Source organism: Ailuropoda melanoleuca, chromosome 13, assembly GCF_002007445.2.
Source record: "Ailuropoda melanoleuca isolate Jingjing chromosome 13, ASM200744v2, whole genome shotgun sequence".
Taxonomy (NCBI): domain Eukaryota; kingdom Metazoa; phylum Chordata; class Mammalia; order Carnivora; family Ursidae; genus Ailuropoda; species Ailuropoda melanoleuca.
Window position 1 is genome coordinate 22,613,798 of NC_048230.1, and position 26,534 is coordinate 22,640,331.

Genomic DNA, 26,534 nt, shown 5'->3' on the forward strand with positions numbered 1-26,534 from the left:
CTGGACTCAATAAATAGTCAACATTGGGTGTACAGAATTATACAGAATTATACAGAATTATGAAGGGAAGTATCACCTGGAGTAAGATTTTGATCTTTTGATCTTTTTTCTAAATATTAAGCAGACAGAGAATCCTAGCTTTCGACCTGACTCTGCAACTTGATCCACAAGGCTCTTCTCTTTGAACCTCCCTATAGGATTCATGGAAATTTTATGAATTCATAAAGGTGATAAATTAATTCACTAATTTTTCTCTAGTTTACAGCTGCTAATCCAGCCGAAGCCAGAGACTGGGTGGATCAAATAAGTTTCTTGTTAAAGGGTAAGTATCATTATTACAGAAACAATACTTACGTGGATTTGCAGTTGAAGTTATATTAGGTTAATATAACCCACAGGGTTCAATCTGTATTTTCTTTTCTGTGCATTCTCCCTTCTACTGTCCCTTATATTATAAGAACAAATAGTACCATGTATGAGTCCAAAGGTGAAGAAGCCATCGACCTAGAGATGACCTCTGTAGTATTTGCAATCACTAGAGAAGGAGCTTCTGAAATCACTAGAGAAGGAGCTTCTGAAAACTGAGCTCTGCTCAGTTAGGTGTCTCCCAACCCCTTATATTCTGGAAAGGAAATTCATGATATCAAATGTAAAGTCACATAGATGCAATTTAGGCCTCAAATCTTCTTGTTTGAAACTTAACAGGAAGGAGAAACCTATACTTATCAAGGTGGCCTTCATCAACATGGACATTAAAAGCAAACTGTTCTTTCCCAAACCTCAATTAAATGTCCCTTGCTTTGGGATGAGAAGAGTCCTGCTTGAAGATGTTAAATGACCGCTCTTAGAGTACCCTCTGCTGGCCAGCCTGCAGGCAGAGCAGTGACAGTGGCCCAGGAAGGCTTATCTGGGAGTGGCCTGGCAGGTAGAAACAGCCAACCTGAGCCTGTCACTTGGCAGCAGATAACCCATGATAGAGCATCGTGGCAGGACCCTGCTGCCGCGGAGAGGCAGAAACGCCCACGTTGCACATGGCCCAAGACCTAAGGAGAAGCACGCCAGTCGAAAAACACCAAGCCTTTTCGTCTCCTTTTTTTTATTCTGCTATAAGATTTTATTGTGGATAAAAAGAAGGAAGCACCAGAGCTTTAATTACAAGAATTGCCTATTTTACTCAGTTTATGCCTTTGCTATCACAAAAACAAACTATTGCATCTACCAAGAGCGTCACGTATAATAGACTGGAACTAGGCAAACATGAACATTGATGGCAAGACTACAGGGTACACTCTCATCTAGGTGCCTTGGATTTATGCGTGTAATATACCCCTAAGTGTGTAAGCCTCAATAAAACTCAAAGCAGCTTTATTGAGCTGTACCCTGTGGTACTTTCAGAATCCCACATTGAAGAAATTATTCATTCCATTTTATTTTAAAACGAACAAAATAATAACATATGGTTTAAGCCACAAATGTGTCTTTGATCCCTTCCTCATATGAGGTGGCACCAGAATTCCAATGAAAATGGTTGCAAAATCTTTATTAAATGCCTAATCGAGCCAAACAGTTTTATTGTGTTTTGAAATGAACGTCGGATGTCTCTCCATCCATTCCTTCCCCAGAGTACCCTGACTGCACTCACCCATCCTGCAAAGGCCCCTTAGAAGGGTTTCAGAGAGCTTTCTGTACTAACATCAGAGAGTGAACCTTCCCAGTTCACCATTAAAATAAAAACCAATCTCCCAGTGCTTGTAACAACGGCTCAACATCCTCTCTGCAATGACCCACTTTGAGGTCAGCCAGACTGCAGAGTTGCACAAGGGCATGGGAACCATGCGGTTCAGCCATTCCATTTGGTCTCGCACGACTGTTACATTGTTCTGTATCTCACTTTCTCTTCTTCTTCCACTCTTGCCCATTTTTCTCTTTATGCACAAACTTGTCTGACATTCTGCAGTGAGATCACGGGGGACACAAGCTTCTGACAGTTCGGCTACCCTCCGGGAGCCACCATTGCTCCCAGGGCTCTGCTCACCCTGGGGAGCCACAGGCCATCACTCGCCCTTTCTCTACTTGGAGAACAGTGCACGGCGTGCTGGCATTTCCTATTCTGGCCTTATTCTCGTCCCTTAGCCTCATGTGCTCATTCACACACTCCTACTTTTCAGAGCTGCTTCATCCTGATCAAGTTTTATTGCAAGGAAGGATTTATGTTGATGGTTTAAACCTGACACAGTGCTAGTCTGGCCTTTTCTGTAGATTTCCTGGCACCAAGGCCCACATTAGAAATAACGGCACTTAACCTAGCGTTTCATTTTCTTTTGACATATTTTATTCTCATCCCCCCTCCTCCTTCTCCCTCTTTCCTTCCCTGCCTTATTCTTTCCTTTTTCTCCCCATCTTGATTCATTCTCATCTCTGCCCTGGCAGATCTGAGCTCCTTAACCATTCCGTGTGAAGAGGAGGAGGAAGAGGAGGAAGAGGAGGAGACGTATGATGATATTGATGGTTTCGATGCCCCAAAATCCGGTTCCCAAGGCAGACCTGTCATCTTGCCTGGGAGTATGGGGCTAAAAGAGCCCACAAAGGAGACAGAAGAAGATATTTATGAAGTCTTACCAGGTGAGAAATGTTATCTTCTGGTTATCTTCTGCTAGTTTCAGAAATTCTTGACCTGGTGGGAGAATATAAGCTTGAAACCTGCAGAAGAAGCCAAATCCCTGAAGAAAAGAAGGTAGGGAAGCTTCAGTGGAGTTTCCATGATTCCCAGTCCAGAAGCTCTCCCTTGCTTTGGGAGCAGGATGAACTGATCAAGGTGTGTCTCTCACCTCGGCCGTGTAAAGTAACTCTATTATTACATATGTCGAGTCAAGACGACTCATGTTGGCCTTCACTGGTTTACTATGTATCTTGAGGTGGGTCATCGAAACTCTCTAGTTTCAACTTCTCTGTGTAAATGTGAGAGTGATATAAAGCCTCCTCCAAATGAGGAAGGTTATCAAAAGTCTAAAGGAGTATGAGGAAGTGCTGACAAACCTTGTCAGTAACCGAAGAAGACCCTGATAGCGTGCAAGGCATCAGTCCCTAGCTCAGGTACCACAAATCGAATCGCCCCTCTTACACATACACCTGTTTCCTCTGCCCACCATTACAGGAGGCCCACGTGCATATTTCTTTTCTTCCAAAGGCATGATAACCGGCGTCTCAGAAAATGTATAGTCATCACTGCTTCCCCGTAGCCCCTTCTTGTGGGAATAACAGCAGCTGTCGAACGGCACAGAGCACAGTGGGGGTCAGACTGTGGAAAACTGAAGCCTGAGCCTTTTAATTGTGAGGTAGTTAGACCATAGGAACGCTGAATCTTCAAGTCCATTCAGAAAGATCGCTCCTGTGGAAATTTGCCAGGAGTTCAGTGCTCTGCTGAGAAATTCGAGTTAAGCCAAAATTTATAGCAATTTAAACCTCTATCCCAGATGAACTTAGGAGCTAAGGTGAATCTAACACTGGGGACCCTAAAAACAGGACTGGTTGCCAAAAAGCTGGGTCAGTAAGCAACTTGCATTTCAAGACTTCCTAAGAAGAGGATCCAATCCTGTCAATGCTGCGTGAGACTCTTCCCTTGGGGGTGGGGGTGGGGGGAGCCACGTCATTGCTTCCTGAGTCAAGGAGCCGGGCTGTGGCCCCATGTCTCCTTCTTGCCGAGGACTTCACCCACATCCCCACCCACCAGGAAGAGTCTGCTTCTTCTCCTAGCGCTCCCAGCTTCTGCCAGTCCCGACTTCCCCAGCCTTTTTGTTGTGTTTTATTATGCAAACGATATCTTGGTTGAGGTCGAGCCATTTCTTGTGTCTGAAGTTAAAAAAAAATGATAATTTCCTCAGCAAGTCATCGTCGTTAATGAAGTTTTACAAAAACAGATACAACCAAAGGAAAATAAAATTTCACAGGTGATAAATTTTTCCAATTTCCCTGGCAGAATTCGATAGGATTGTTAAATTAAGAGTGAAGGTGTCTGTTAGAAAGCAACGAGCAGTGATGGGTAATTTTATAGAGTGGAAAATTGAATCAAATTGCTACATTAAAACACAGCTCCTCTGAGAATCTTCCCTTTCACAGTCTGCTCCATTGCAACAGCAGGGTGCAGAAATGGATCTAATTCACAACACTCCCTAAAAGGAGATGTACTCCCCAACTTGGCCAGAATCTTCTTGGGGAGCTCACATTCCACTCACTCCCATCCAGGCTGGGGGAAATATCCGGGTGACACTTCACTTTGGATTACAGCTGTGGAAGAGTGCTCTGGGAAAGCCTCACTGAACGACTCAGGCTTCTGGGGAGCAAAGAAGGGCCTTTTCATGCACCAGATTTAGTTCTCAGAGGAACCAGAGAGGAGGGGGCTGATGCTCAGAGGCGCAGAGCAAAGGACAGGAAAGAGAAGGAGCTTCGGGGAATAAGATGAATTTGAGACCATCACCTTACCCCAGATGATGGGTCAATGAATGTATGATTGTCTTCTTAACGACCATCCTTCCCTTGCTTTCTCAAATCCTACCCTTGGCCATCCCGGCACTGCCGAGGGTCCCAGGGCATGCCTGCAGTTGAGATGTTGGAGTGGACTCTGGGGGCATGGACACTGGTCTGCTTTCCCAAGGAAAGCCACTTCTCCTGTGCTCACAACTGTCCCCTGAAAGTGAGGAAGCCCACACTGTAGGAGATCCAGGGTCTGTTTCTTCAGGTTAGGGAAACGGCAGCTAACTTGCTTGTATGTTTCCAAAGGACAGCACTGTTCCCAGCCAACAGGTTCTTCAGCATTGTCCATCCCAGTTTTTAGAGACAGCATTGGAGGTGGGCTATATTGGCATTTAATGATGATAAGAATATTTCAGCCCTGAGTCTCCATTCCCCAGCTTCCCACCCAGGGCACTCAGCTTGTTGCTTCTGGAATTTTCTGTTCACTATACACGTGCCACAGTATAAGCCCTGAAGGAATTAAAAGGGAATGTGAGGGCAGCTGACATTGCCTACCCTCTGCTGCCATCTCACAAGATCTAGAGAGAGGCAGCATGTGAGAGGCAGCAAGGTATTGCAGGTAAAAGTGCTGGCTCTGAGTCAGAATGGACCTGCTCGGCCACCTGCTAGCTGTGAGACCTTGAGCAAGTGATTTGCCGTCTGTGTGTGTGATTTTCCCACCTGTGCAATGGGGATAACAATAGTACCTGCCGTAGAGGGATGCTGTGAGAAGCCCAGAACTGAAGTGTGTAGAGCGCTTAGAACAGAGCATACAGTGAGTATTCAGTAAGTGCTGGCTGTTAGTGATTTCATGGCGCTTAAATAAAAAGTGTTACCTCCTTGAAAAATTGAGGGATAGTTAGTTCCCCGCCTTCACCAACCAAACCTGAGACAGTCCAGTTGGACATTTTCAGCTATATGTTATGAAGCAGGTGAAATTGAAAATCCTGAGCAGATGGAATGTGGAGCACACCTTCTGCTCAGGCCCGTTTTTACTGCACGGACAGGTGCTGGATGGAGGGATGGCCAACGGTAACGTTGGATTGTGCTAACACTGCATACCCATCAAAAGTCAAATGACTTGGGCTTCTAACATTTGTTTCATTGTAACAGGTAAATGTGCTTTGCAGAGAATACTTAGCATTGATGGTTCTGCTACTGCTTCCCCTTTCGGCTGGGGCCTACACAAGCCTCATGGTCTTTATGGGAAGGCCATGTACGTGAGATCTCCCTTCTAGAATGTAACTTCAGTGGTCTTCCTAGTACAGAGAAAAGTGCTTGTAACACATACCGAGTCAATACAAAAATGTTTTTTCCTAATCAAAATAATGTATGGGTCATCAAATTAAATGCACTATATCACATTGGTCATGGGATAATTAGCGTTTGCTACGTGGCTGGCACTGTCCTTCCCATGAGGGAAAACCAGAGCACTCGAGGTTTTTAGCCAAGACCACAAAAATGTTAGTCCTGGGTAATATGGTTTCAAGGTTGGTATCCGGTGGGATTTCTGAACATCCGTGTTGAGCATATGGGGGCCCTTGATTTTTAAGATCTCATTTGCAGTAGATTAAACTGCAGGGAACCACCACAAAGAAATGCTAAAGCAATCTGTGGAAGATGGGAGGCTTTTCGGAGCTCTCTCCCACCCCTCCCCGGAAATTATTTTACAGGCCAGCACGGGCCCAGTTTTGTGATTCAGCATTCCATAAAAGGACAACTTTTATCAGGTTTCACTTTGTCTGGGGCCTCAAAGCTGGAATCCAGCAAGGCGCCTGAGACCATTGTGCAGCTTTAACTGGGGCCTTGTCACAGCTGCGGTGATGGCGGAATCTGGCTGTATTCTCAGGAGAGACTTCAGGAGAACAAGCGGGAAGAGAGACAATGAGTTCTCCCTAGGAATTTCTGTGTGCATTCCAGTGCTGCCCACACTGCCCCGGAGGGTTATTACAGACCCAGAAACCAGATTGCTTTATAATAAAGCATAGAACTGGGTGGTTTTTGTTGTGGATTTGTTTTTTGGTTTTTTTTCATTTGAGTCAAATGGAAACAAGCATTCTGTGGACTTTATTCCCCCCTACTGTTGCCCAGACCGACAGGAAGAAGAAATGGCAAGAGTAGGTCTAAGGAAAGAAGAAAACAGACGCCAAAAACACAAAGTGTATGAAGAAAGGGATTTTCAGTTTCACAGAAAAGCAACAGCACTCCATGGGGGGAGCCTAAAGCGTCAATGCCATCAGCAGGCCTGAGCTTCCCGGCCCTTTCTCTCTCTCACTCCTGGGCACACTGGGCCCCAGCCACAAGCTGCTGTTTGGCCAGCACCAAAACCAGAGTCATGCTGGGGTTTTCTTCACCTAGAACATCCTCCCTGAGCTCAGCCTACGAAACCCTATGCCTTCTGCTCCAACACGTCTCCCTAGTGACCCCCTCCCAGAGACTCAACTAGACTTGAGCTCCGTTTCAGCCCCTACCACGGTGATTTGTATTCAGGTCTTTCTCCTCCAATTAGTAGGTGCTCAATTATTGTTTGTGAAATTAAATTCAGCGCATTCCAAGTGTTGCAGTTAGCACAAATTGGATTTAATATCGTGTGCATCAAGACCCAGACCACAGAGATAGGATGCAAGCGTTCTGAGGTAACGGTTGAGATTAAAAACTATACAACAGAGAATTAAGCGTGTTATTAGCATCCTGCTCATATTTTCCATGTTGTCTGAAGAGGTGCTGGAGTGCCCACAGATTTATAGCGTATCTGTGCCTGCTGTGGAGAGCTTTCCATTTCCACTCTCCTGCATGCCATCTCTGTACTCCAAGTCTATCTGCATTTCTGTTGCATCTGTCACGAGAGCACCTTGACATCTGGTTGCACATTGATACAGTTGGCATTTTTTAAGCTTCTGTCACCTTGCTTTGTTTGGGGGAAGTGACTTCCCTCTTTCGGATCCAGTCATTTTTCCCAGCGTTGTTCTCAGTTTAGCCGATGTCAGAGCAGCACTTCAGAAAGGAGCCAGGTGTCATGGGAAGCTGGCTCCTCTCTGTGACTCCGTGGTGGAATCAGCGTCCTGTTCCTCTCAGCCTCTCATTAGTGTCCCTGACACTGTGCCAAGAGTGTTGATTGAAATCAACTCTCTGGATACTGAGGCTCATTTGTGATGCCCCATGGTTCTCTCACATGTTCGCACAGCTAACAGAATCTTCCTCAACTGTTTTCCCAGTTGAGATGAGATATTTGGGAATCAAGTAGAGCATTTAATGTAATAAGTGGACAGTAATCTTCAGAGGTTAATTTGTTTAAAACCTATGTAAGGTTGGGGTCCCAAATGCCCTGTTAGGAGCAAGGACCATTATAATCTATTCCTGTTTGAAGTTGAGTTAGCACATAAATTTTAATTCTCTCTTAAATGAAGATGTATTCCAGTAGATGTAATGCTAAAATGCCTAATAATATTCTTATAAAGAAGTTCAACAAGCTCTTTAGCCTGAAGAAGAATTTTTTTTTCAAAATAATCTCTTTAAAACTGAAGGTTCATTTTACAGATGAAAAAAAAAATTGAGAAATCTAGCTGTTTCACCCACCCTCTTTTGTGAGCAAAGAGACATTTCTTACTGTGGCCACGTAATTGGTTTTCTCGACTTTGGAGTTTGAAAGATGCCAGTTTGATCTCATTGAAGGATCTGAGGTAAAGCGTCCGCCTCTCTGTATTGTGCTCTTTGCAGCTGGGAAGATGCTGAGAGCTGCTGCCGTTCACACCAGCTGTGGAGAGCATCACTTCACTGTGTGTTGGTACCTCCACGCTCACACTTTCAAAGGCACAACACCCAGCCTCGCACCAGTAGCTGGGCTTCTTGACTTGAGCTCACTTTCAGCCACCCGGGAAGGTCAACACTGGATAGAACAGATGTGGGGATTAGAGCTTCCCTCCTCACATTCATCATGGAAGAGCTTAGTAATGGTGGTGAATGATACATTATGGCCAGCGTTCTGCTTTCTTTCTAGGTGACTCCACAGGCGCAATGGAAATCAGAGTATCTGGTCTGGAATTGAACGGCATAGAACAGATTTTTATTTTTCCCGTTTTTGTATCATGACTAGATTAAGTGCTGTTGCCTGAAAGGATAAAGGAATCAAGTTTAGTTTTCATTTTTATCTTTGCAAATACGTTTATATTCCCCCTATTTTACAAATGCAAAGAGCAGGCAAGCCACTTTCAATAATTTATTTTAAAATCAATGCTAATGAGGTTATGTCTCGTCAGTGGCCGAGTTTTACAATAAAGTCTGATTTATTTAGAAAAGATCTTTGGTGTAGCTTCCCATCTAATGGTGGTGGGAAGGAGGTGGAGTCACAGGCACGGTGACCCTCCAACTTCAGATCCGATTTGTAATTCACAGCGGAGATCTGACCCAATTTACATTGATTAGAATTGGGAGGAAGAGACATCCATGCACAGACAGCAGAGGTAAAATAAACCGTCTCTGCAAAAGTGCCTAAGCACAGCGAGTTATTGGTCTTTGTGATTGAGCTGTTTGGTATCAGCAGAAGAGATGCTCCCTGCCCAAATTATTGGGTATCTCTAAAACTGAGGCCGTACCAACTCTTCTTTTAATGTTCTCAATCCTGTGAAATTGGTCCCATGTCAAAAAGGAGAAGCATCAGGGCAGAGGAAGGAAGGAAGTGGGCAAGTAATAGGAAGACAATGTGCAAAGAATGATGTTTAACGTGATTTATTTCAGCAAGGTCTATTTCCGATATTTGATTTCACTCCTCCATTATCTCACATCTTGATTCCTCATGGTGGGGGGGGGAAGCACTACAGTTGGTAAGTAGGAAATTCTCTGCTGTGAGGCCATACATGAAGGTAAGAAGAGTTGAGGTCTTTCCCCATAGAATCTTATAGGGCAAATATATATGTGTGTGTGTGTATATATATATATGATAATTTTTTCATCTGGAGGACATATGACTCATTTCTGCAGAATATCAATTCCTTAATTTTTATTTTTTGCAGGGAAATTTTATCATTTTAATGTGAAATCGATTACTTCTTTAATGTTCTATAGTGGTGTAACACATGTTTGTGCTGCTTCTTCCTACTTATGAGTTCAGAGTTTACTTCCCCCATTCTAACATGCCAGAATTCATATTGCTCTATAAAACTTATATTAAAAAAAAAAAAGGGACTGTCCCTGGGCCATCTCCTCAAAAGTTTCATTTAGTGGCATAACTATGGGGAAACAAGCCGGGTAAGTGCCCCAAGACTCAAGAAGAGAAAGTACATGTGGACACAAAAAAACCTAAGTATTCAATCCTCAAAATGTTGCTTATTATGCCCCATTCATTGTGTGTGGGTGGGTGTGTGTGAGAGAGAGAAAGAGAAAGTGCACAGAGGTGATGAAAAGGAGAATAGCAACTGTGTTTTTGCTCATCTTACTCCACATACAAATTGGCTTAATATGAGTCTGGTACTCATGCTTTCTTTATAAAGACCCAATTCCCGTGGTATCAGGTAGTATGAAATCTGAGATGAAACAGGTTAATGAGGGTAAGAAACAGGCCAATCATGTTGTGACTTTGACCGTATAAACACTGGATTGGAGTTAGACAATAGCACTGATTTAGAACCCATTGTGTACCTGCAGCAATTAATTAAAAGACCATTCCAACTGCCCTCAGGAGCTTACACTCTAATAAACAAAGCAGGCTGAATAACGGCACTAAAAAGATAACCACAAGCCCCGAGTACGAGGAACATAAAATTACCTACATGACCAGCTTCAGCTACGGCTGAACAAAACTTGATACATTAAGGACTAATTAATCATGGAGGGTTTAAACACATGCTTAGCCACACATGCGCGCGTGCACACACACGCACACCCACAACTCTGGATACTTACCTAGAGACAATACATTTAGAAGAGAATGCTAGAAGGAGTGGAGAAATAGAGCTTGAGGGAGAGCATCAGGATTCTAGTGATAGGTGCCTAAATAATCCAGCGGATCGAAAGCTCTACCAGGGCATGGACCCTGCCAGTCTTGTCCACTGCTGTGTCTCCAGTTCCTAGTGTGGCACCTTGAATAGAGTAAGCACTTAAATACATTTATTAACAAATAAAGGGGAGGGAAGGAGAGGGCCAGTTCGAAGATGCAAGATGATTAAAAAAAAAAAAAAAGGAAGAAAGAACAATTATTGCCTTGAAAAGAGCATGAGGAGCTCTGAGAGAGAAGACCCACCAGTATAAAGAGCATAAGACTACCAACCACTAATTGTTAGAGCATGAGACTACCAACCACTAACTGTTAGAGCATGAGACTACCAACCACTAACTGTTAGAGCATGAGACTACCAACCACTAATCATTAATGCTGATCATGTTTATCCCCTCAGATGAAGAGCGTGCTCTAGAAGAGGATGGGAACGGCACTCCACATACAGGAGGTATGAGAACTTCCCAAATAGACAGTAGGACGTTCAGGCTTCTGACTGGAGAAGGCACCTTCCTTCAGACTACAAACGTTACCGGGCTCACTAATTAAGAGGGTACTGGTGTGTCAACCTCAAAAGCCCCGGATAAGAAGACTGGATAGGGAAATATCTCAACCTTCAGAGCAGCCACTCGCCTTAATTAATGTTCCCAGAACAGCTAAGATTTATCCTAGAGAGGGTAAGAAACCAAACCAGATGTTTATTTTTTCCTATCAGTATTTCCTAAATCAGTACGGTGAAAATAGAATTGCCTCATCTCTAAGAGATCAGGGGATTGAGAATGGAAAGAATGGAAATGTCTCCTCTCTGAGAGGCCCGGAGATTGCAGGTTCAGAGGGGAATGGAAATGTGTCAGATCTGAAAAGCGAACGTGGGGTGAGGGATGGAACTGCTTGGTGATGCTGACTTCTGATGGCCTGGTTTGATTCCAGGCACATTTGGAAATGAATATGTAACAGGTTTGTTGAATACAAAATTACATCTTATTCATCCCAGACTGTTAACCATGCTTCAGGCTGTTAGTGAGCCCATCCTTTTCTAGGGTCAGATGCCCCTCCAAAGCCTCCTTAAGTGGACCAAGGACCTATTCCATCCTTGTCAGTGAAGGAATGTGAATTGCAAGGGCCACCTCAAGGACATTCATCCCATCAGCAGAGCCTAAATTGTGGCTGATATAGATACTAGCTGATTTTTTTCGTAGAGATTCTATCAAAGTCTTAAGCCTAGTTCTTCTCAACTCTCTCTCCCTGGTCCCTCCCCATTTCCCTGGCCTTTCCTTTTCCCATTCTCCTCTCTCTTCTCATCTTTTGCTGTTTCTTCTCTTTGTTATCTGCTCAGCAAGACCCCTTCTCCTAAGGTTCGTGCTCTATGGGAAATGAATATGTAACAGATTTAGTGAGGGACCTAACTTCGTCAATGCCCAACTTCTCCCAGGGAGAAGAGACGGCATCAGAAGTCAGGTGCTAGAGCAGGAGAAAAAGAAAGAACTGGCATGAGGATGGTCCAGGATTAGCATAGCTTCCAGTGAGCACCTCGTCACGATGAGCCCATATAATTAAGTCCATTCCAAAACCTATTTTCTACTGTTTCCTACTCGCTGTGCAGAATTCCAACAGAAAATCTGTTTTCTGACCAACCTATGTCCCATGACTTTTCCCAACCAACTTCCATCACCAGCACAGGATAGAAGGTGGGAAAACTATAAACTTCCTGTGGCCAACTTTATAGTAAACGCCATTCAGGAAGCGGCAGTCTCTGGCAAAAATCTAAAATTCAGTTTCAGATTCCTCCCTCATCACATTTCCTCTTTCAACCTTTCTTTCTAAGGTTCTATCTCAGGTGGCGGGATGGTGAGGGGAGATTTATTTCTTAACTGTTCCAACAGCTCTATTTCAAATAAGTTAAAAAACAAACAAACAAAAACCCTTTCATTCCTCATGCTTCCTGCCTCCAAAACAGGTGTTGTTAAAAGAAAAAAAAAAAAAAGCAAAAAACAGGTGTTGTTAAAGTGTAGTGGGCTCTAACTATGTTTCTACGGTTTATACTTCCCACCAGTTATAATGATTGGTGACTTAGTGATTAAAACACAGAGGACTTTTTGCTCTCTCTGCAGAATCTGAGGCAGGAATTTTTATTATTTGTGTTTACTTATTTATTTATTGCATTTATACAGTGCCTTTTCTCCAAAGGAGCTGTGAAAATGGCAACAAATATGGAGCATCCAAATGTCATCCCTTAGCTTTGTAACAATAAAATGTGCAGGTCCAAGGAAAGGGTAGGCAGGCCCACGAAGGCATAGAAAATGGAACTCTAGGACAGTGTGAATTCTTATGTAACAGACAAGCTACACGAGTTTGGTTCACTTAGGTTTTTTTTCTCAAGTGTCACATGTCTTCGGCAGGGTTGGGGGGTGGGGAGCAGTATTCCGCTAAAAGATATTGTGGCTAGCAGAGTTACCTTTAAAATCCACATACTCTTCTCCAGAACTCTTCCAAGGAGCCTGTTCCCAGAAATGCTTTGCTTTCCCGTGATAGAATTACTAACATTTTTAAAGCCCAACTAGATCTTATCAGAAGAGGGGGGAAAAAGGGAATTCAGTTTATCCTCATTGGGTGTTAATGACCCTGTAAGATGTAATTTCTTTTATTTTATTCTGTTACCTAGAAAATCTATCACAGCCTTGTAGTATTGATTGTTCAATCTATAAAGAGCTCAGTTTACAGCATGACTGTTAGTAACAGGGTTATTTTAATGAGTGACTCTTCAACACCTCAGATTCTCACTAAATTGCAACCCATCAGCCTAACAGTCTAACACTAAGTGTCTTCCGTGATGACAGCTTATCTCCCTTCCCTATCACTAGAAGGCAATGTTCAGGTAACCAACAAGAAAACTCGTTCTGTGCTGTTTATACGAAAACTCCTGGCCATTGGCTTGGGTCTGCCATGTGAAATAAAGAGCATACCTGGAGGCACAACTCATACTTAGATACATCAAATATCTGACCAAGGAAGATCTCCGAACAGGTTGTTTTCACTCTAAAATCGTGGGCAAACTCAGCCAAAAAGGAGCCCCCATGCAATAATTTCTGCAGGGCAGGAACATGGTCCCTGATGAACTTCGACCACCACGGGCTTCTCCGTGTTAGTGCATATACCGATGGAGTGACTCCACGAAAGAAACAGGGAAGCCACAGAGGTCTTGCAGCTCTCATTTTTTTGAAACCTGTTTCCCAAGACCACACATGAGTTGAGCATCAGCCAGCTACAATTTTGGCCCAATAAAAGGAGCATGGGGCGAGGGGGAGCATAGAAGAAGATCAGGATCTGTGAGTGTTCTCCACCAAGATCATACTTACAACATTAAAGACCGTAGAAACTTCAGAAGTCAAGATTCAAGGGCTATGAAAACAAGCAAATGGCAATGTTCAGCTACTCTTCCTGTTCTGGTGTCCTAGTTAGTGGAGCTTAGCAAATTTCTTTTTTTTTTTTTTAAGATTTTATTTATTTATTTGAGAGAGAGAGAGCACGCACGAGCGTGGGGAAGGGGCAGAGGGAGAGGGAGAAGTAGACTCCTCGCTGAGCCGGGAGCCCTACTCAGGGCTCGATCCCAGGACCCCGGGATCATGATCCGAGCCAAAGGCGGACGCCTAACTGACTGAGCCACCCTGGCGCCCTGGCAAATTTCTTTATGCCTTTCTTTCTGAAATAGGTAATAAGGTATCAGACTGAGTCTGCTTTAATGAACTGAACATCATGGACTTCTCCGGCCTGGCTTAGAAAATATTTCAGGTACCTTCCAGTGGCTCACTGCTTTGGCCTTCTATATCCATTTCTCACCTACCCATGGTCTAGCAAGGACTGTCTTTAACCGTCTTCTCATTCTCTCTTTTCCATAATTTGTTAAGAGTTGCTCCCATAGCCAGGCCTCATTAGCACAGCCCTTTGGCTCATGGAGCAAATGTAAACAACATGCTGACCTGCCTTTTAGCCTCTTTTCCTTGGTCACAGCTTGAATTCTAGAGCTACCCAGTGTCTCCCAAACAAAACCCCAAGGTGACCTATGAATTCTGGAAGGAACACAGTCAAGTTCTGGCGTCCCTAAGGAGGAAGACAGGCAAAAACATGTCCCGATCCTTTTTACCGTAGAACTCTCCACGTCACAGAGCTCATTCTCAAATTCTGACCCTGTCAACAGTAATACCAACCTGGCCTCCGTTACAGGAGAAATGACTATTACTGGTTATAAAGAACTTGGTGTGCAATGACGAATGCTTTGCAATAAATACCTACAGAGAAAAACAATATATATTTAAACTTAGACCGTTGCTATTCTTCCTATGACATTTTGTTTGCTGGGAGCTTAGCTTCTCTTATATGGGATAAAGAAAATAAGATGCTGCCCCTCTTTTTTTTTTCTCTAGAAAAAGTCCTTCTCAGCTCTGCTAGCACTTTAAATGCAGTGATCATACCCATTAGCTTCTCTCTCATTGTAATTGTTGTTAATTGTTATAACTGTTTTAGTTATTAGTGGTGTCATTATTGCTCTAGGTCCTCTGTCTGTTTTATGCTGAATATATTAGTGCTTTGCTTTTGAATTACCAGGCTTTATTTAGTGCAGAGTTACGGGGTTTTTTTGGAGAGACATTGAGAAATGCTGGCATTAAGCTTTATTCTTTTGTTTTTCATTCCAAATGGACAGACTGGAAAAAAAAATAATTAGATGGAATAATGTCCTCAAAATGAGAATGAGGATGCTTTGAATTAATTAAATGGCCAGAATGCCGCACCGTGTCTGATCTCAGACTGCTACTAGAGTCTTGTAAACCTAAAGGAACCTCAATCAGGTCCACAGAGGAAATCCTCTCCCAGGCTCCCAATTCCTCACTGGTCTAAAGACATCAGTCTCCTCAGGCGTTCCCTTGTTTATAGGATGACCTGGACGAATTTAGGGAGAAGCTAGACGGGCCCTACAAAATTCCAGGCCTTCAAGCTCTTCCAGAGGCCAAGGGTCAGGAATGAAGCCCTCCTCTGCCTTACCTTGTCCCCTCTTCAAGATCTTTAAATAAACACCCAGTCTCAGTCAGGTGTTGATAACACAACCAAAGCTTCTGGGAAGCCTTCCGTGAAGTTAGCTTTCCTGTTGTACACAGCACCCTCAACTTCCCCTTTGAAGACATATCACAGTCGTAGATAAGTAAATATCTGTATGATTCTGTTTCCCATTGCCTCCCCCACTGGACGGTAGCCTGAAGAACAGGGACAAGCATGTGGCCAATGGGCAATTCCCAGTGTCCTACACAGTCCCGGGCACTTAGTAACGCTGTGGACATGTCTGTTGAATGCCGAGGAATGAATGCAGGGAAGTTGTGCGCACACACACACACATCCATGCAAGTCACACCTATGTTAAACGGGGAGTCTTCAATACCGAGTCCAATCTTGTCCAGCTAAGGCGCTCCTACTCACTGATTTCCCTAGTGCCCGAATACCTCTGTCTGGACAGCAAGTCCCCATGGTTAGCCCTTCATTCTGCTTATTTTTTGAAGCTGTCCTTTTATGGTTCTAGTTCTGACAATTCTGGTTCTTGGGCTAGGTAAACTATCCACCGGATTCCTGAGCTCTATCTTCTTTTAGCCTTTAGCTTATGAAGAACCAAAGGCATTTTCTATATTTTTTCTTAGAAGGCTTTTGTTTTCCTCCTAGCTCCTTGCTTTCCCTGTGATCTATATTGCTTTTAGAATAGGTCTGTTTCCAGGTTTTCTCTGGTGTCTTATATGCCCAATATCAAGTCACTTTTTACATATATACCTGAAAAGTACTCATAATCTTAGAAGAATTTCCAGACACATGGGGAGCAGTACCCCACAGTGACCATCTGCTAAGCCAGACAAAGTCAAGACAACTTTGCCAGTCTTCTTACCATTCAGAAATATCAAGTTGTGTTTTAAAAATCTATTTTTATAAAATTATTTTCTGTATAATATATAAATGCACGAAGAATATTGACATCAATATACTTTTCATTTCTGGGGTTCCTGGGTGGCTCAGTCAATTAAGCATCTGCCTTCAGCTCAGGTCATGATCCCAGGTCCTGGGATCGAGCCCCATGTTGTTGGGCTCCCTGCTCAGCAGGGAGCCTACTTCTCCTTCTCCCTCTGTTGCTCCCCCTGCTTGTACTTTCTCACTCTCTCTGTCTTTCAAATAAGTAAATAAAATCTTTAAAATATTTGTGTATGTAGGGATGCCTGGGTGGCTCAGTCAGTTAAGCATCTACCTTTGGCTCAAGTCATGGTCCCAGGGTCCAGGGATCAAATCCTGCATCAGACTCCTTTCTTGGCGGGAAGCCTGCTTCTCCCTCTGCCTGCCTCTCCCCTTGCTTGTGCTCACTCTCTCTCTCTCTCCCTCTCTGAAAAATAAATAAATAAAATCTTAAATAAATAAATAAATATAAAAATATATATATATATGTACTTTTCATTTCTAGTTTTGTCAAAATCTTCAGGTGATTAATCAACTCCATTGTGACTAAAAATATATTAATATATCTTCTGGGAAAACCAGTTTCACTCTTCAGGGACTGATATTTCTCTATTATTTCATGCCCTGGTATCCCCCAAAATACATACCTTGTCTTTCCAGTTGTTAGCGTTTTTCTCCCAAAGTATTTTTCTTCCGAGCACATTCTTAACTCTGTGGTTTCCAGTGTGGTTGTCTTGTCTGCTGCCCTCTGTTGTTTACTGCATATACGAACAATAACCTTCGTAAAAGAAGACATGCCTGATTTCTATATGATTAACGTTTTGACTCCTGTGTGCATCGTCCAAGTCTTAATTAAGTAGATCTGTCCCTCCTTGGTTCTTGTGCACTTTAAGATTCCTGCTAAAGTTCTTTTCCAGGTACACACAGGGATTTTGTTCTCCTGTGCCTTTATTATTTGAATTGCTGGTAAGTTAAGAACAAGTTTTGTAACATAGCCAGCGCGTCTGTCCACCCACACTGCCCACCTGCCTTCCCCCATCTATTCCCATCCTCAGTGACCAGCACTATCACTCCTCGTGGGAGGGTCAAAACAAATGAAGGGAAAGGTAGAAACTGGTGCAAATAGGGTCCCCAAAAGTCACTTGAATTTTAATTAGAACCCAGGACTCCTGACTCCCATCAACAAGAATCTCATCTTTGGTAGATGCTTTGCTGACCGCTCTCACCCATATAGCAACCTAAGGAACGGGAACATGGCCACGTCGTGCCTGGTCCAGCGGGCATTCGCTCTCCTGCCATTCGCATCCCCAGATCCTCTCCCACTTTGCGCTCTAGTGTTTAACCTTTCCGGGTAGAAGAAGATCAATACAGATTCTTCATTGCTAAGAATCGATGTCTGTCCTGTGGCATCACTGCCATCTAGTCTTGCTGAGAAGCCCAGTAAATCTCTCCAGCTGCTTCAAAAGCTTGGTTTGTTGTCTTCAGTTGCTTTCATTTTTAATGCAGATCACTTTGGTTTCTGTCCCCCTGGGGGCTTGCAGATAAATCTTGGCAGGCGTGTTCAGGGTCTACAAATGAGATGCTGGAAAAGGGCCAGCCCACCCAGAATTTAGTTGTAATGGATGAGACACCCCCCCTTGGTTCCACTTAAAGACTGGGCTATTCATAACCGTATTTATTGGGGGATTACCTCTTCTAGTACTTGGGTGGGAAGTGCCCAGGATGAAGTTCCTGTGTAACAGAGGAGACCAACATGTGAGACTGTGACGCAGACACAAGCTGGCTGACTCAGCCTCTCAGTAAATAGGCAGAGGTCGGAGACGTATCCCAGTCCTTCAAATGCATTTTGAAGGAAGCGCTGGATAGTTCAGAGACCCCGGATCAAAAAAATCTGGCAGGAAATCTCTGCACTGCTTACTTACAAACCAAGTAAAAAAATTACCTGCCTGTTTTTCTTTTATTAATAAATGAATGCATTTATCATATTATTGAATAACATCTGACTAAGGGTGATCTGTAAATATTTAATGTTAGTTAATGATCTCCTTTTCCCACAGTCCTTCGCTCATGCTGAGCGTTTGGCTGTATCTCATTCCAAACCCCTGAATCCTAGGTTTCCTAGGGGCAATATTAGAACGCTGATTTCCACTTACAGCAAAAATGTGGGCTCCATGGAAAAAGGGTCCTTTTAACTTTGTTTTCTCCTCTCTTTGACCAGTGGACTATACTAATTATTACCAAGGCCTATGGGATTGCCATGGTGACCAGCCAGATGAACTGTCTTTCCAAAGGGGTGACCTCATCCGCATTCTGAGCAAGGTAAGGACACAGAGTGTGGGGCTTGGATCAAAAGTTGATTTTGGGGGGGGCGCCTGGGTGGCTCAGTCGGTCAAGCATCCAACTCTTGATTTTGGCTCAGGTCATGACCTCAGGGTTGTGAGATTGAGCCCGGTGTTGGGCTCCACACTGGGTGTGGCGCCTGCTTAAGACTCTCTCACTCCCTCTCCCTCTGCCCCTCCCCCCTCTAAAAAAATCATTTTTTTCACTCTCAATGATGTAGTCACCATGACCAAAATTATTCCCTGTCATACATTTCTCTGGTGTACATTACATGGCTCCCTCACACATAAAGTAAATTCCCATTGATTTATAATTGTTAGGGAAATTTTTAATTGAAAATTCAGATTCAGGAACTAATTTTCAAATTTAAAAATGCAATAAAGTAGATATAACACTGAAACCATGCCAATCAATTTATTCTTTTTAGGGTCTTGTGGTGCTTAAAAGGTCATCGTTATGTACATAATTTATTACTGTATAATTCTCTTGAAACATTCTGGCTTGGTAAACCACCTTCTTATGTCATTTGCAGATAAACAAGACTGTAATATAATTATGATGGGGGTGGGGAGTCAGTGCTAGTTGGCTCAGTTGGTTTGAGCAAGTGCTGATAAGGCCAAGATAGTGAATCCAACCCCACAAGAGCCAGCTAACTTTATTCTCTTCCTCAGTCATAAAGTTAATCTCTAGCCCCAACCAACCATCTCAAAAATTAGTGTTATTGATCGTAAAAGAATTGGGAAAAAATGAGAGAGTAGATTATTGTAGATTCATCGCCAACGTGAAGAAGACTCAGAACTCGCAGGGTACCATTTGAGGGGTCACTAGCATCATCCTTTGTGAAGAAAGATGATACATATTCCACATAGGCGAGCTAAGGAAATAGGTTCTGTCCCTGAAGTAACTTACCAGAAAGTTCTTTATGAGGTCAATCAATATCTACAAACACATGTTTAAATAGACACCGTTTGCTTTTTAATTAATGAGTATGTGGATTCCATAAAGGCAAATTGAAAACCCATTGCATCACTAACCCGTCATTCGCTGTTTATCATTATTCTGTCAATAGCCGAGGGTTTATCTCGATTTGAAAGATACCAGAAGGTCCTTAAGAAACAGACCAGGGCTGACTTAAGGTACCTTTCAGTGGTTGCAATAAGTCCCCTCGGAACGAGGACCAAATTCAGACCCGACCTTTTGCACAAGAGTAGGAAGCCTGTAAGTCCTGCTGACTGAGATCACAATCTTCCAGTGATTTCTTCCAGAGTCCTAATTCAGCTCCATCCTAGTGCCGTTCTGGTGCAGCTCCAATACACCAAGAATAAATTGGAAGCAAAGAAGGGAGTGGACACTGGCCTGATTGGTATTTCAAATGCCCGAAAGCAAGGTTTGCCTTGTAATAGAATTTGTGTACATTACCACGCTGGCATTACAGGGGTAATCGAGTTATCCACTCAGGTGTGACCAGGCCTCTGTTTGCCCAGAGCCTGCAGGTGAACAAATTAACTGTTTACATTGTCTGAGGTGCCTGCAGCAGAAGGGGGGGGTGGGGACAGAGCCAGATTGTCTGCTGGCCTTCTCTCGGTCATGATTATTTTGTTTGTTTTGCATGTCTTTTGCCTTTGTTAATGGCTTCTCACTGGGGGTCCCTCTCCTCCATTTAGAAGGGGCTGTGTGGTGACTTGCCCTGCAGTACAGCGCTATCAGCGGGTACCATGGCTGTTGTATTTTTAAGAGGTACCAAAGAACATGGAGAGCCTCCCCTACCTGTCTTTTTTAACCAGTCCCCCTTCCCCTCTTCCTGTACTGAAAGCTAATATATCAAAGCTTGACTCAGGGAGAATACGTTGCTGTTCTGGTTCTGTCTGGTTTCTTTCTGCCTCTTTTGGAAGGTCTTAAGCCTATTTCCATCCTTTGCCGGTGTAGTAGCGCGTTTCTTCCCCCAAAAGCTATACCAGCTGCCTCCCTTCTGCACGCTGTTAATCCCTGCACGTAAGAGGAGGAAATGAGAAGCTGGAAGCTCACTGCAGTTTCCCTCATAAAGCTTCATTCCAGTTAACGTCGGCTTGGGGAGCATTTCGGATTGGATTTACCTTTATTATATCACCTAACTCAATAACAGTCCTTGGACAGGAAGGAACCTTAAAAGGCCACCCAATCCATTCCCTCGCCTCGAAGAAGCACAAATAAAACAATTCAGACAGATAGAAAAAGGAGATCCCTCTACCATTAGCTGTTTGTCTATTCAGACTTTCAGTAACTCCCAATCTCTGGAATTTTTTCTCACATGAATCCTAAATACATCCCACTTCAGCCCCAGCTGGCTTCCTTTGTTGGAGTTGGTTATACTCTGCAACCTGCCTCTCACATGTGGAGGAAAAGAACTGACCCAAGTGGAGGTTAGGCCAAAAAATTGGTATCCGGAAAGCTCCGTTTTACTTCTCTCTCTGGCCAGTAAAACCTTTGTCAGACAGGAAAGGCCCACTGGGTTAGGAACCTGGAGAAGTCTATTTCCACCAAGAAACACAAGGCAAGGGGCATCTGGGTGGCTCAGTTGGTTAAGTGTCTGCCTTTGGCTCAGGTCATGATCTCAGGGTCCTGGGATCGAGCCCCACATTGGGCTCCCTGCTTGGTGGGGAGTCTGCTTCTCCCTCTCCCTCTGTTCATGTGTGCTCTCTCTCTCTCTCTCATATCGATAAATAAAATCTTAAAAAAAGAAAAAGAAAGAAAGAAAGAAAGAAAGAAAGAAAGAAAGAAAGAGAAAGAAAGAAAGAACGAAAGAAAGAAAGACAGACAGACGTAACCGGGTGCAGCTCAGCTTACCTGGACCAGTTCCCCTACCTGTAAAATGAGGGAGTTGTGTTAGATAACTTCTACATTTCCATCCACCTCGAGCATTCCNATAACTTCTACATTTCCATCCACCTCGAGCATTCCTGTACTAAACATGATGAGACTGACACCGCAAAACTGCTAAAGAAATTCCACACAAAAATGTGTTTCGCTTTAATTATTTATGCAGATTAAACGAATTCAAAAATTTCAATTATAAGCTCTTTTGTTTTGGGCCCTCATAAATGCCTCTGGTTTTCCCCTCTCTCTTTGTATGATAAAAACAATATTGGGGGCGGGGAGCAGGTTAAGAAGAGGAAGTGGTCCCTGGATAGGGAAGCCAGGTTGGGTCTGCACTTTATTCCTGGGCTCCTGCCCCTCCCTGCTGTTTCTTAATAGTTGCCCAAATATGCTCCAACCTTGAATCCTAGAATCCTAGGGCCAGGAGAGTCTGTTAGGGCCTAGGGTCTTTGGGCAAGAATGATCCCAAAGGAACTATGAGAAACAAACTGAAGACTTCAGAGGGGAGGGGGTGGGGGAAGGGGATAGACTGGTGATGGGTAGTAAGGAGGGCACGTATTGCATGGTGCACTGGGTGTTATACGCAACTAATGAAGCATCAAACTTTACATCGGAATCTGGGGATGTACTGTATGGTGATTAACATAATATAATAAAATAAAATTTAAAAAAAAAAAAGAATGATCCCAAAGGAAGAGAGCTATTTGTCCTTTTTATTTTTTTATTTTTATTTTATTTTATTTCATTCTGTTTTATTTTATTTTATTTTTAAGAGAGCGAGAGAATGCAGGTAGGGGTAGAGGGAGGAGGGCAGGGGAAGAGAGATTTCCAAGCAGGCTCCATGCCAGGCTCAGAACCCCACACAGCGCTCAATCTCATGACTCTGAGAAACCAAGAGTCTGACGCATAACCAACTGAACCATCCAGGTGCCCCTATTTGTCATTTTTAAAGTAAAATTTCCAGAGGGGATGATTGGCTGGGGAAGAAAGATACAGCCCAGAGATAACCAAATACCCATCACCAGTCCTATTCTTAAGGAAGCAGGTCAGTAACAGATGAGTTACTTATGTGACCCTGAGCAAAGTCACTTAATCCTGCTAATCTTCTGTTTTGTCATCTGTAAAAATTGGGATAACTTCTATTTACAGGGGTTATGATGCTTGCAATTAGAGAATTCGTGTAGAGAAGTGCCTGGCATCTAGGGAATAGTAACTATTATCATATTCCTCTCTTTTCCACTAACAATAAAGTAAACTTTTGAGAGTCAATGCTGGGTACATATTAGGAATTAAATAAATTAGGGCGCCTGGGTGGCGCAGTCGTTAAGCGTCTGCCTTCGGCTCAGGGAGTGATCCCGGCGTTCTGGGATCGAGCCCCACATCGGGCTTCTCTGCTAGGAGCCTGCTTCTTCCTCTCCCACTCCCCCTGCTTGTGTTCCCTCTCCCGCTGGCTGTCTATCTCTGTCAAATAAATAAATAAAATCTTTAAAAAAAAAAAGAAAGAAAAGGAATTCAATAAATTACTGGTGAAGAGAGAGAGAAAAAACAGGTAGCCTGTCCTCCCAAGAACTCTCCATGAAGACACTCAAAAGTACAAAAGCTTCTCACTTAGAAATAGAAAACCATCCAGTGAAGAGGCCTACATGGAAATCCACCTAGCCTTTCCTGGTCCGAGGGATTTTGTCACTAACAATAACAGATGGATTGTTTTCTCATTTGATGAGAGGCCAGAGCCATGCATCCAAGCTCCCAAACGGTAACCAGTGGGCCCAGTCAGCAGGACCCCCGCTGACCTCCCCTAACACATCCATACATTCCTAGGCCCCATGCAGTTTCATGCCCACTTAATTCACTGAGTTCTAATTTGGGCTTTAAAATATATTAAAGGGAGATTTTAATAACGAAGCAGATCTGTGCTTCTCGCGGATGTTCCCACATTCCTTTTGGGCCCAGATATTTCTGAGCAGCTTTTTCTGGTACAGGAACTGAGCTCCGCTCTCCCCCGCCCCCGCCTCACCCCCATGCAGGGACGCAGCTCAGGCCACAGCGGGGTGTTTAGCGCTCCTCAATGGTTCCAGATTGTGGCGCTTGTGCAGGTCTCCTCATACGTAACCGATGGCTCCTGAGAGCCTGCCTCTCGTAAATTACTTCCCACGATGCCTGCGACCACCGCAGAATCCAAGTTTGAATAGAGCAGGAAAAAGGTGTTTGAAAGGCCTGTTCACTCAGCTGCATTTTAATTTCCTTTTCAATCTTGTCCCAATTAATTTCACAGAATTAATCTCACAGAAGCAAACTCGGCAGCATGGAGGCTGTGGTTTTAGTGTGGCGGTCGCTCTGCCTGAACATGAAATAGGAGCTAATATAAAAATCCATCTGCTGTGTTTGAAATACACACCGGCTGCTGCTCAGTCCTGTCTGACATTCCAAACATCAACAGCGGGGAAAAGTGATTGGGGGGTTAGTGGCCATCAGTACTTGGCAGGGGTTCAACAACAGGTGTACTCCAAAAATCCATTCAGCCTGGGCACCAGGCATGACAGGGCAGGTGCTGGAGGACCCTCGTGCAGGAGCACCGGGCCCTGGGTTCGTTCCTTTGATCTGCGGACCGTGAGGCCCTTCCGCGGACCCACACCGTTGCGGGCATTTATTTTAAGTGGAAGAAAGAGAGGTCAGATAGGAAGCCTCCGTTTAGATAAGATGAGTCACAAGTTCCAACTTTCAAAGAAGTGACTCTCTTCTTGGCTTCAAGGTCTCTCACTAGGGAACCTTCTTTCTAAGTAATAAAGGTGCTCGTTCTACTATGCGAGAGATCCTCAATAAATGCCTATTTAAAAATTAAGCCTCCTGTTCCGGAAGTAACTCATATGGCAACGTGAGCTGTCCAGCAGATAGAGGCAAATGTAAGAGAGAAAGAAAAACTCTTTCTCAATTGGTTAGAAAGGAGAAGAGGTCCCTGAACGAAGTCTTCTATTTAGGGTAAACTGAGTCAGCAAGCCACATCTCTTGGGCTTATGTTGTGTGCCTCGTGAGTTGGCCGTAGGCTCCTCCAAGAGTTGCCCTGCCACTTAAGCCCATGGAGCTCAGCCTCGGAGCAATCAGCTGGGCACCACAGGTTTCTACTTACATGGTGGCTTAGCTGGGGTGGGAGGGTGTTCCCGTGGACCAAACACACCAGCCTTTTGGTTGTTTTCTCTGCCAGTGCAGTTAACATGGAAACAGAGAACCTTACAGGCAAAGTCAAGTTAACACCAAACACCTGATGCTGTAGATGCTTTGGGCCTTTTGAGGATGAGGATAGACTGACTTTGTCACTCTGAGTGACATTTAGCTTCCAGCGCTACTTAAAACTAGGCTGGACCCTAGCTCCAAACCCAAACCCTCGTTATCTGAAGGCAGCAGGTCTGTTCCCAGCACCTGGACTGTGTTAACACAACACCATGTCTGTTTTAACGGGGTTTTTAAAGCCCTCTGTTCTCCACCTCCTCCCTCAAAGGACTACTTAAAGAAAGTAGACCTTTCCCCTCCCTTGACCCCATGCCCTCCAAGAGATGTGTATGTTGTAAAAATTATCTGAATGCAACAGTACTTCCTCTCCTAAGTGTGCTTAGTTGAATGTGATAAAAGCCTCATAAAAACAGATAAGTTAATTCCTTCAATTGCTTTAAATGAAGGGTTGGGTTGGGTTTGGGTTGGGTTTTCTTTCTTTCTTTCTTTTTTTTTTTTTTTTTTTTTGGTTTTTTAATTTCAGGGCTCTGAGGGAAAGGAGGTGTTTGGTGACATCTAGTGTCCATTTAGGACTTCCTCAGGCACCATTACCCTCAGCTTGGCTGTGTGGGGGGATGGGCAGGGTTATTTGGGAGGTAATTCAGGGGAGTAAGTGGGGAGAATATAGGCCTGGGGCACAGGCTGCCCAAACAGTGCGATGAAACTGATCAATGCCTGTCAAAGAGCAATTATTCACCTCTGACCTAACCAAAGGGGGCGGGTGAGGGGATACCATCGGAAAATATCTTTTCTTATTTATGATGATATGAAAGAGAAGCAGAACCCCACCACCCCATTTCATGTTAACAAGCAAGTCAACACTGTGCTGTGATGAGGAAGATGATGATGATGGTGGTGTTTTCTCTCATTACTAACCCCAATGGGAGTCTACAGAGTTAGGAGGATGGGAATGGGATTTGGGGTCAGCTGGAAGGCAACGGTCATACACCGGTCAAATTCAGTAGAGGCCATTCCTTTCCCCCAGACAGGAACCAATCGTCTAGAACAAACCCTGGCAGCCTCATTCCTTCCAGGTAATTTTTATAAATGAGGGGACACCCATTCCAAGAGAGGACAAAAGGGAGAGGATGCTTGTGTGTGTGCGTGCGTGCGTGCGTGTGTGTGTGTGCACATGCATGCATATAAACCTGCTAACAAGAGCCCCGATTGCATATCAACCCTATCCTCCAAACTCTGGCCATTTATTATAAAACCCATCTTTTAAAAAGAGAAGTAACGCATTTTCCACTTTACTCCACTTACTCTTAAACTGTTGCCCTGGAGAGGAAGCTTCACTTTCTACACACACACACATACAGACACGCACACACCTTCCAGTCAGGTGGAAAGTCCCAGATCAGATAATTAACTATGAGGCCCATACAGAATTGTTTACCTAGAACCATATAAGCCATGGCAGGGTTAGGCTAATACTCAGAATCGCCCGATGTTTTACAAACGCCAGTGTAAAAAAAAAAAATCCAGCCATTTATTTTGCGGTGAATTTATAACAAATGCTGTTAAAGGCTTCGTCTTTTGACAGAGGTAATAATAAATTCACTGTTAAAGACGGTTGTTTAATTCCTTATACCTCCAA

At 43.8% G+C, this 26,534-nt stretch overlaps 1 protein-coding gene across 1 annotated transcript in view; it reads left to right on the plus strand.

Moving 5' to 3' along the window:
- The window catches only part of SKAP1 (src kinase associated phosphoprotein 1), a 245,895-nt gene that overhangs the window by 203,977 nt on the left and 15,384 nt on the right, over positions 1-26,534 (plus strand). Inside the window, exons 8-11 of the mRNA XM_034640668.1 lie at positions 259-322; positions 2,431-2,622; positions 10,899-10,949; positions 18,696-18,796. Of these exons, the coding sequence (XP_034496559.1) occupies positions 259-322; positions 2,431-2,622; positions 10,899-10,949; positions 18,696-18,796 (408 nt within the window). The remainder of the gene's footprint in view (positions 1-258; positions 323-2,430; positions 2,623-10,898; positions 10,950-18,695; positions 18,797-26,534) is intronic.